At 34.6% G+C, this 12,010-nt stretch overlaps 1 protein-coding gene across 3 annotated transcripts in view; it reads right to left on the reverse strand.

The window, feature by feature from the left end:
* LOC121418721 (phosphofurin acidic cluster sorting protein 2-like) overlaps positions 1–12,010 on the reverse strand; it is a 95,630-nt gene that overhangs the window by 9,731 nt on the left and 73,889 nt on the right. For all 3 annotated transcript variants that reach the window (XM_041612792.1, XM_041612791.1, XM_041612790.1), the window contains exons 9-14: positions 11,617–11,731; positions 10,861–11,199; positions 10,125–10,229; positions 3,545–3,651; positions 1,538–1,692; positions 760–870 (exon numbers count right to left, since the gene is read on the reverse strand). In XM_041612792.1, coding sequence (XP_041468726.1) covers positions 760–870; positions 1,538–1,692; positions 3,545–3,651; positions 10,125–10,229; positions 10,861–11,199; positions 11,617–11,731 — 932 coding nt within the window. The remainder of the gene's footprint in view (positions 1–759; positions 871–1,537; positions 1,693–3,544; positions 3,652–10,124; positions 10,230–10,860; positions 11,200–11,616; positions 11,732–12,010) is intronic.

Here is a 12,010-nt window from a genome sequence, read left to right on the forward strand (position 1 = left end):
ACCGATTTTAAAATCGATTCTACTCAGGCTTACATGAAACTCTATTAGGATGTTCAGTAATACTTGATTAACCTTATGGCCAAGTTTCATGAACTAAGTCCATATACTTTTTAAGTTATGATGTCATTTTAAAAACTTAACCTCAGGTTAAGATTTGATGTTGACGGCGCTGCCGTCGGAAAAGCGGCGCCTATAGTCTCACTCTGCTATGCAGGTGAGACAAAAAAGGAGAGAGAGGAGTAAAGGTAGGGAATCATCAAGAAACATTATTTGACAGAGAGAAAATGAAAGAAATCTGAGAAAGAGTGTCTTCTAATTAGGAATTAAGATAAGTACTGGTATAGAAAACTATTATTGAAGAGACACTCAAACATTTGTTTATAACTTAAAAAAAAAACCAGCATTAACTCAATTGCCAGTATTCTGAAGTCTGGTTTAACTAAGGCCATGGTCTAACCCTGTGTTCAAATTATGGAAAGCCAAAAATTCCAAAAATGTCAAAATTGCACACTACTTGGCTCTTTCCCCATGTTGTAATGATGACGAGGACTACTTCAGTATTTATTCCCAGTCACTTACCAATGATTCAAGTGGCAAATGAACTGAGAAAAAATGAACTTGTCATATTAGACACACCTGTCACACTTGGCTATCCATAGTTAAACCACAACTATAGATCAAAGTTTAATTCAAACCCACATTAAGAACACAGACCAATGACCCTTTCCTCATCGGTCTTGAATACTTTGATAGTCTTACCTGCAGCCTCTTTGTCTGATTTTTCCCAGACTTCCTTCCAGAGAGAATCTTGGAATAATGAGCTGTACCTCGTGTCAACAGAACTCAAATATTTGGCCACAGAGTTGTTACCTACAAAGATAACAGTTAGAAATCATACTATTTCAAATTATCCAATATGAAATGGGATATTTAGATAAAGGAAACTGAAATATTAACGTGTGTTATGTTATTTAATTGGGGAAATTGGACTCCAGTTATAATGAATCAGAAGGTGAAACAATGTGACATTTGACATTGTTGTATCTGTCATTATTATACAAGAATGAACTTGCATTAGAAATGTTAACAACTAAACAAAATATACTTCTAGACAAACACACATTTGCACTACTGAACGTGATCAGTGAAGCATTGTTTACTTCTTTGGTGGATAACATTTTTCCATGTTACAACATGGAAACACATTTGCATATACATAATGAAATTCAGCCTTGATCTCTGATTTTTTAACTTGACCTGTGTTTTAGTGTGATGTATCTAAACACAATAAATGAATATCTGCCCAACATTATTCATGTTGTCGTGTGACTTTTGACCAAATGAACATTGATGACAAATCTATCCAATATGTTTCACAATATCAAATGGGATAAACAAACAGAATAATTGATATACGGAAGATCGCATGAATGGAAGGACAGTTAGAAAGGTACAACACTACATGCCTCCTCTAAACCCATTCTACCGTTAGCATACAAGCTGACTATGTTTCGTCTTTTTGATTACAATGACCAACCTGTTGGGACGATGTAGAATTTGACATAGTTGAGCCATTCTGATGATTTGGCTGAGAACGTCTCAACGTAGGGTTTGAGGACAGAGCCGATGAAGCCATCACTTCCACAGACCCCGATCTTGATGGGTGACAAGACTCTGGCATTCTGATTACAACTAAAGATAATAAGGACAAAAGAGGGTCCAATGGTTACTTCCATTGAATCTTCAATTGTGAATGGCGCTGCTAAGCATGGTTACCATGGTAACTGGGATTGCATAACAAAGATTAAATGATTGGGAAAAATTAACATGTATCCCTTTTCATATTTGCTTAAATTTTCAAAGCACAAATGATAAGTACTTTATCAAACTAACATAAAAAATCATGGATTTTGATTTAGAAAAAACATTATTTTCCAAAATAGGGATCAGCGATTCAATTTCATGAAATATTTTTCTTACAAGTGTAAGGATATATCATCATAATTCTCCCTCAACTTGGAATATGTAAGATTTACTGATGAAACAGAGGAAGTATGAGACATGTGAAACAATAGAATTTCAGTATGAGTTCGATCTTAAAAGGACTTCTATGTTCTCCATAAAAGTACATATCATCATAATCACACAACTTTTCTAGATTTTTGTCTAACATATATTCATAAAACAGAAATAGTATGAGACATCTGAAACCATAGAGTTTCAGCTTAACTTTGAAAGAAAATTATATAAATGGGTCAATTCGACTCATTTTTTATATGACTTCTGACATTTATTAAATCTTGCATATGTGAATGAAATCAACCTTGGAATATGAGCAAGAAATTATAAAATCAAGAAATATAATTGGAAAAATTGTCAACAGAGGTCATCCTATATTTTCAAAGTATGAATAATAAATTCATTATAGATTCAATGGCAAGCAAATTAATGTTCAAGTACAAAGTTTGCTTCATAACTCTGGGAATGTTTAATCAATCAATAATGAATATGTGCATAGCGAGCAACATTGAACTGGTTCATCGTTCAATCTATTACTTTTTCATTACAAGTATACAGTGACGCATTCCCTGTAACAAATATTACCATGAATTAATAGACCTAATCATACATGTCACTACTGCATTATTACAATAATATTATCAATATATAGCAGTATACACATCGGTAAGCACTTTCAAAAACCCCCATTAATACATGCTTCAAAATACCACAATATTGCAGTTTTTTTACTTGAGACATAGTAAATCAGTTAGTAAGCCTGCCATGTTCATCAGCAGAACACCATTCAAGTGAGAGGTAATAATTTCATAACAATAAAATGAATGCACTCATAAAGTTAGTGCGCAATTTCATCCTAGCTACACAAATAAGTGCTGAAAAAGAAGCAAAATTCTAGTAATATTACTGACCCCGTTAATATTCCATTGAAAGGTAAAAAAACAACACAGCAACAGCATTTATAGCTAGTGGGGGAGGAGGAGGAGGGCTATTACTTTACGTTCTGCCAATCACCACATTCCATGGTCAGTTCTTCTCTTGATGGGTAATAATAAGGAGCAATAAGTAAAGACCATCAAAGAGATTATGACTAGTCAATGATCCCAAATTGGAACAAACCACATTATTTTGTGAAAATCTAACGTAAACAAATATATCTATTTTGAGGTTGGAATGGTAATATTAAACTTGGGGTGATTGGAAGTCTTTGTTTGCTTTATTGGCTTTGAATCTCAGCCAAACATACAATTGCCATGATGTCATTTTGATCAGATTCAATTGCATTTACTGATAAGGATGATTGCAATAGTCATGAATTTGAATTTGCGTATTTATATGGTGATTCAGACTTATGACAATAGAATATATTTCATGTTCCAATATTTAAATCAAATGTATGAATAATTTATTCAAAATTTGGGTCACAGACCAATCATTATCAAGGTGTGCGATGGCCTTAAAGCGCTTAGAGCTGTCTTGGTGTCTTAACCACTACTTAAAACAAAAGTTTAAATATTTAACTTACAATTTTTGTATTTTGTGTACAATGAATTGGATGGTAGCCTCCACATCAGCTGCACCAGTTGTTTTGACAATGCTTATCCTTGTTCCTTGTAAGCACTGGGCAATAAACTGAAAAATTATACAAATAAAAAAAAGAAACATCTTAGTATGTCACGTTTATAGAATTGCATGAATAAAATGACAGGCCATGATATTAAAAGAGTAATATTCATGGATTTTTTTTCTTTCCAAAATATTGCAATAATGTATGCAATTCACACAGTATTCATATACTTGAAACAATTATATGCTTTTCATACTGCACTTTCTTTCCTTAACCCCGGGAAACTGGTGGAGCTAAGGGGGGGGGGGTCTTAGCCCCACCAATTTCCCGGGGTTAAGCTCAGCCCACTTCGTTTTCACACTACGTTTTTGCAAAGTGGGCTAGCACGGTAAATAGTACGGTACTATCTGGCCCTCCAAAAAAGCAGGGTTAGCCGGCTTATTGCGGTGCTAGCACCACAATTGCGGTGCTACAAGATGCAGTGTGAAAACGAAACAGGGCTAAGGAAAGTGGGGCTAAGCATTAGCCAATCACAGAAATCGAATTGCACGTTAATCACGCTCTGTATGGCAAATTCATCAATATTCATGAGCTGAAGGACAGTCCGGGGTTAAGGCATTAACCCCGGTTGAGCAGATAGCATGGGGTTAAAGAAATGCAGTGTGAAAAGCATATTAAGTATCTATACATGTCAGTTCTATGCCTCTGGCAATGTAGGTTTACCAGAAACAATCCTCTGTTCACAAAGTATGCATATCATTCAAATATGCTGCAAAAGAATCAATTTTGTCCTTTGATACATTGGTCTAATGAACAGAATTGAATTTCAGCAAAAGTCATTAATCAACATTACTGAAAATTACATGATGGCCAAAGATTTGATACTTGCAGTATCATGCTAATGGTACCCACTTATGTCCTGGGTTGAGAATGGTTATGTTTTCTACAGGATAAAATGACTTGTTTCCGCTACATTGTGAATTTCAATGTGAGCTGATATAGCTCATGATACGTGATGTGTATGGCATGTACACTATGCTTTTGCTCATTAAACATATCATTCAACATTGTAATGTCATGTGATCATGAATAATTCCCTGGATGGTTGCATAATCCCTCTCTCTAATCACATCATATCCTCGACCAGCTTCAGTTTACGCACCAACAGCGCTGACAGTCATTCCCATATGCAATTCATGCAATTATAATGAGAGGTAATTTTAGACCATGCATGGAAAAAAAATGCTTCCTGTCCGTTCGGAATACATGAATTTTCAATTATACTTGTTTTTTAAAGGTTTGTCTTCATTTGCTTTCAGAGCAGAACATTTCAATTACTTGACTACTATAGTTTCCGAGATTAATGCATACGTATTGATTTTGCGTTATTAGTACAAGGGCAAGGGAATAATAATCAGTATTTTAACTGTGGCTGCACGTAGGAAGGTGCATTAGTGAGAGTAAAGCAGAGAGTGGGAGGAAGACAGCTTTGAATACAGGATCAGAGAAAAAGACAAGTAATAGATATGAAAAATACAGGAAAAGAGGAAGATATGAAAAGGGAGGAGAAAAGAGGAAAGGCGAGAGGTATTGAGAGAAAGAGAGAGATGTAGATAAAAAGGAGAGAAGAGGGACAGAGAACAAGATAGAAAAATAGATGGGTGAAGAAGAATGAGAGTATAACTTGGCATACCATAAGTAATTCCAGACAGACGAAATCAATAAAGAGAAGAAAATGTAATTAGGCTTAAAAATTACGTACAAATGAGGCAGCAAACAGAAATAATCATGCAAAAAACACAATTTAGCTGAAAATAAGAAATAAATGGACAAGAAACAAATAAAAATAGAGAGATTGTGAATCAATGAGCCAAGAAAAAGGGGAATAAATGCAGCTGGTGAGTGAGAGAAAGAAAGGAAAACAGACGAAGAAAAAGAAAGGGAGAGGAAAAGAAAAATGAACAGGAGAAACAGGGAGAGAGGGTGAAAAGGAAGAGCGAGGAGGGGGGAAATAAGAAAATAAATGAGGGAGAGGGGCTGTTTGAAAGAACTAATGGTTGATCATGATGATTGTCCTTGAATAAAAAAAGATGTTTTCTCTTCTTTCTCTTATCTTGTAATAGATACAGCAGCTTCTGGTCTTCCCATGCAACAGTGAGACAGACAGAATGCATAAGGTGAACTGCTCTATGAAGATCGTGCCCAAGCTTGAAATATTAGATGGAGCAGCATCTTTTTTTACTAAAAAAAATATTGGCTGGAAGATTCCTGTCTCCATTATATTAAAGTTTAAGAAAAACAAAACAAAATGAGACAATAACTGGTGCTTCAAACCATTTGAGACCGTCTAATAGCATCTTCACTTGAAAATGACATATAAGTACTGACAGATAAAATGAAAAATCTGATAATTTCAATCCCTTACTTTGTAATTTCATAACAGAATTATATTCTGAATCTATATAGGCCAGCATTTATCAACATCAATCCAAAATTACGATTTAATGACAACTATGAACATGTACTAGCTGTTGCTTCAAACCATTGAGACTGTCTGATAGCATCTTCACTTGAAAGTGACATAAGTACTAACAAATAAAAGGTAATGAAAACCCTTTAATTTCTATCCTTTTCTTTGCAATTTCATAACAGAATTCTTTTCTAGATCTGTATTGGCAAACATTGATCAACATCAATCCAACAATACAAATTGATGAAAACTATGAACATGTAAACTAAAATCATATATGATTATAAATTATAAAAATGCTGAATATGTAATAAAAATAGAATAAATGAAGATCGAAATTTTTGCCAATTGAATTAAACTAGTAGTAGGGACGCATTCATCCTTGAGATCAAATTTAACAAATGCAATCCAATTCATAATTCATTCATGTCATATAAAATCAATGAATTGTCATTTGTTACACTTGCCAATTCTAATTACGGTTTTAACTGGGAAAATTATGATCTTGGAATCATAACATATGACAAATTAAGCAATGTATACAATAAATGTCACAGAGATTGGCCTTGTCATCTACATTATGCAAAAAAATATTTAAAAGACTATACAGCTGTTTGATGGCCTGCTATTAAATGGCAGAATGTTAACACACCTGTTATTTGTTTATGAGGTAATGAGGCAACATTGCAGGTGTATAGATAATAGTGTTCATACACCAACTCAAGGTAAGTTATATAAACAGCACTTGGAATAAATTTATGTTGACCTAAAAAGTTGCTGGTAAAAAATAATGGTGGAGATGATGATGATTATGATCATTAGCTATTTTTGGTATTCAATTCCAGGTTTCCACACAACCTAAACGTTCAGAGTAAAGCAATCATTTTGCTTTAAGATCAAGATCCTTCTTTCTTGATTAAATGATCTCCAAGTATATTATATAATTATTATCATCAATTCAAATAACTTCTGTCACAAACATTTTTTTAATAATTGAGATTTGTGAAACTGCTGTGTCTGCAACTGGCGATATTCCTATTACAGGGACAGCATATATAATTCCTGAAATGGAACCTCATTGTAAGAACTAAGAAGCAAACAGAAAAACCATCATAAAGGAAATTGTTTTAGACATCTCTGAAGGTCTAGGTACAATCGAGTACATTGTTCTATCCATTCATACTGAATAATACAAAGCTTTACATGATTGACTCAATCTAATGAACCAGCACTCTTGAAATATACATTTAATGTGAGCTGTTGTTTGATCATACCAGCATATCAAAGGCTGCATGCAACTGACATACTTTCATCCTTGAAACATGCTTTTTAAGATCGATGCGTTCATGCAATCTTTTAATGGTAGTAAAAATCTTTCAAAAAGCAGTCACGAAACACTGAATAAGGGGCATTTTGAAATTGATTTCGGCATTACACAGAACCAAGGATTTGAATGAACTCAACATAATTCTCGATCAGGTACTTCCTGGGTCAAACTGTGAGTATGAAGAATGGTGGGTGGGCTTGAAATTGGGGGAGGATTTATCTTTGATTGGAAAAATTAAACTCTACCCTTTGGTAAACATGCATTGTGTTACACAATTTGTGTAATACTAATCTAGCCTATGAAAATTGATTGAACATACTAAAAGTTTTAAATTGAGTTTCTGAAAATAAAACCCCCACAATTTGTATGTAAGCTTTCTCCACAAATTGAAAAAGAACTGATCACAACAAAGGAACAAATGAAAAATCTAGGCTGATAATAACTGCCTAAGTAAAATCATTTTACTCAGGTGTTTTCCATGAAAACTATAACTTGGTACCAATGTACCAAAGAAAACAGACTTTGAATACAGCTTTCATTGAATATTCACTTCTAAACTACAGACATAGCAGTCACTCTCCAATTAATACTATTCAACATGAGGGTATGGTGGGCAAGACTAGGCTTAGTAATACGAGTATCTGTTGGACAAGACTAGGAGGCTTTTGGACATGTGTTTAGTAGAATTGGCTGTAGGTCAAAAAGAAATTAGCTTTCATTCCAGGAAGGACGACTGGCATTGTCTGTCAAAAACACAGGACAATGCTCATCACAGCACATTCAATGCAGAAAAAGGGCAAAATTAAGTCAACACTAATCAGGCTTGTTATGGATGGATGTTCTGCAGTAATGATCAGTTTAAAGGGGGAAGTTCATCCCGATGATAGGTTTTAAAAAAGCAGAATGACAAGAGCGAAAAATTGGTAAAGTCATATTTCAGTTTCTGTTAGCCACATGCGAGCAACTGCTACATATGAATGTAATCAATATTCAATAAATAAAAAAAATGTTCATGACTGAAAAACAGCATTTTTTAAATAGAAAAACAGATATATGCATTTGAGCATGATCATACAGATTACAAAGATAAAACCTTTCTCAATTTTCTGAAAAAATAGGATATTTTTATGGAATTTATGGCACATGACATAAGGAGGTGCTGCTCACAATGTCAATAAAAACCTCAAGATTTACAACTCTGCTGGTCTGCTACCATTTGACAGATTTTCACCAATTGTTCACTAATATGTTTCTCATGTTTTTCTGCTTTTATGAAAAAACCAACTTTACATCATGGTGAACTTCCCCTTCAATATTAGGCATCATGGCTCCTGTACTATGTCACTGTAATGGTGAAGGTTCCTGATAAGTGCTACATAATGAAAATGATCCTACTGGCCTGTATTCTGAAGTCGGGTTTAACTTAAACTCAAGTTTAAAGTTGTGGTTTAAGTATGGATAGCCAATTGTTACATAAATCACTAACAATAGAAATATCATATTTCAGCTCATTTGGCTCTCAAATCATTCGTAATTATCTAGGAAGTATGAATAGATGACTGTCTTCACCATCCATGAATCAGGAAAGAGCACAGTAAACATAAGAAACATACAACTTAATAAAAACTTTGACACTTTTGGCTTCCTATAATTTTAGCACAGAGTTAGACCATGGTCTTAGTTAAACCCTGACTTCAGAATACAGGCTACTATCTTTAGACTTGAACAGTATCCACAACTCTGTGCCATGGACAGCTATCTGTTCCATACAAGCCAGCCTTCTGAGACGGTTGTTGGCAATTAACGCATATTGGAGTTTTGATTGCATATTAGTGAAAAATTACCACACTATAATTTTGAGCTAGTATCCAAACAGTGACAGCCTTCTATTGAGGACGTCATCTTTATTGGAAAACAAATATAAATAGTCAGCCCATCATCCACATTTCTTTGTATGGTCTACTACAATAAAGTGACCTCATTGTATTTAGATTCAATTACACAAGGAAATTAAATACTGTATAAACATATAGGGAGAGTTTCAAGCTTATGAACCAACAGTAACAACAATGTCCTATTTTTTTCCTTCTTATTTTGTCTAGTATTGTTCAATAAGAATGACCCAGTTTTTATCTGAATAGTATATGGTAATATAGATGAACTGATGAACCCAACTCTTAACTCTCACATATGAATATTTTTTTTGTGACAAAACCAGTATATCCTGAAATGCAGTTTTATCGTGTCCTTTTTACTCAATGTTGCAAATATGATGTTGCTCTATTTCAATCACCAACTATTAAAAAAAATCACCCAAGATTATTTGGAAACTAATGATGGTCTTTCATAAAAAGACTTTGTTATCAAACTCATGACATAAAATAAGTCAATAAGTCATAAATAACTTTTAATATTGTACTGAATACAGCAACAAGCAGTAAACCTTTGGATTTTTTGAAAACTTTTTGTAAGCTCTGAAAAAAATTGTTTGCTGGACTGTCCAACATCCAGTTTGAGTAACACCATTTTGTCTTTCAATCTTGGGCCCATTTTCAGTTCAGATAGGGTACAATGTTAATGAGACAACAAAAAAGGTACCATCATCAAACTCCCCTTTAAGCCAAACATGCATGGATTGCCCAGACGGGTAATCACACATTTTACAGAAAATTTAGTTTACAAGAATAAGAAATGATGAACATAAAAGGATTTGCCAGACCTTTGAATAAATGAGAACTTACCTGTCCATGTTTTTCTGAGATGTTAACTAATAAGATCTTCTCTGGAGTTGTTTCATCTGTGAGCCATAACTCTGAGAGCTGTTCCGTGATTGGCAATTTAGGTTTCTGTAAGTTCAAGCAGACAAAGATTACAGAATAAATAGGCAGGGAAAAAAAGTCTAGCATTTGTTAAGTAAAAACATAAACTAGCATATATCAAGCAGATGTATCACAGTTATTGAAGTAAATAAAAACATATAATTACTTTATAAAATATCATAAAAATTCAATCTTTTGTAATCTGAAATGTTGAGAAATTCAATGATTTTCCATAGTTTCTTTTTCCACAATCTTATAATCTTATGAACACTGCAGATGTTTCTCTCCCTAACCATCATATTTTATATCTCACTTTATCCTCAACATTTTAGAAACAGTTTATCCTCAATATCAAGTCTAAATTCCACTTCATGATTAATCTTTGAAATACATAACTACACAAGAGTGATCTATGTAAATTTACAATGTATCATGTGACATGTTTGTATGATTAAAAACACAGTCAGAGTTGCATTTCTCATCTCTGAAATTATCTTTTCATTATGTTCTTTTCCACCACCCTGGTGAGAATATTGTCCAGAGTGACCTATCAAGCCAAGAGTGATTTTGATCACCCACACGTCACTAATAAGCAGCATACAAATCATGCTACTCTCTTTGGAGATTACTCTAAGACTTTGTTGTATCTTACACTTACCCTCTTATCTCCCGTCCCAAGACTGTTGGACCTCTCAGCCGACTTATTCCTCCGGTGCTCCCCATCCTTCCCACCTCCTCCAACTCTCATCTCTCTCCCTGCGCTGCTGCTCCGCTTGTACCCCACCTCCCTAGCCCCAATCGCCCCCGCTTGGGACCCAACCATGGGTATGGTGCGGTCTCCGTTGGCTGCAGGGACAGGGTTCTTGTTGGCGTCGGTGGCGCTGTGCGAGCTGCCGTTGCTACCCTGTCTCCGGTGATCGCCCACGATGTGGGTGTTGTCGGCGTTGCCATCGGGGATGGTCAACTCTTCCATGCTTGCATCCTTGGAGTAGAAATCCTGCAAATAATGGAATGATCACAAGTTCAGAAGATGAAAATTTGAAATTGAAATTTCAGTCCCTATCTTACAAAGGGTTGCCTTAGATTCAAATCAAACTCACATTTAGAAGCACTACATACATGTATATCATTTATAAATTCCTAACTTTACAAGGTTACATATTGATGTCAAGATAGTCATACTCTGCATGTATGATACAAATGAACTAAGAAAGTTGTTTTCCAAAGATACAGATGCATGTACAGATAGATAAAATGCATGATGATAGCTCAGTCTAAGGCTCTGTAGCATAAAAATACTCCAATGGTAACTTTTCCAGCCAATGGAAAATAAAATGGTAACCATGCCCACAGCAAACAAAGGATTTAATGGAATGTTAATATATGCAATGGGGCCCAGCATTCTGATACCTACCTGTGTGTGTTTGACCGTGTCCTGGCTATTGTCCGGTGAGGGCTCAGACTGACCAACATGTTCCATGTCCTCAGCCATAGAGCTTGATGTGGGGATGCCTTGCGAGAAGAATGGTCTGCAAAATCAGGAGAAATGAGATATTATCAATCAAGATATTCTACAAAGGAGGGTTTTCATATCGTCACAGGTCATTGAAACTTACTTGAACCACTAATAAATTTTTTTAAACCTCAAAAGATGTAACAATTATAAAGCCAGACAAATTTTTCATGAACCATTTGAGAGGATATGGACAATTTTGAGACAAAACAAATTTAAAAGCTATTTTGGAGTGATAATTCATGTGACTTAATTTTGAAACCAGCATAGTACAATATCTAACAAATTGAAACAG

This window comes from Lytechinus variegatus, chromosome 7 (genome assembly GCF_018143015.1).
Source record: "Lytechinus variegatus isolate NC3 chromosome 7, Lvar_3.0, whole genome shotgun sequence".
In the NCBI taxonomy this organism is placed as follows: domain Eukaryota; kingdom Metazoa; phylum Echinodermata; class Echinoidea; order Temnopleuroida; family Toxopneustidae; genus Lytechinus; species Lytechinus variegatus.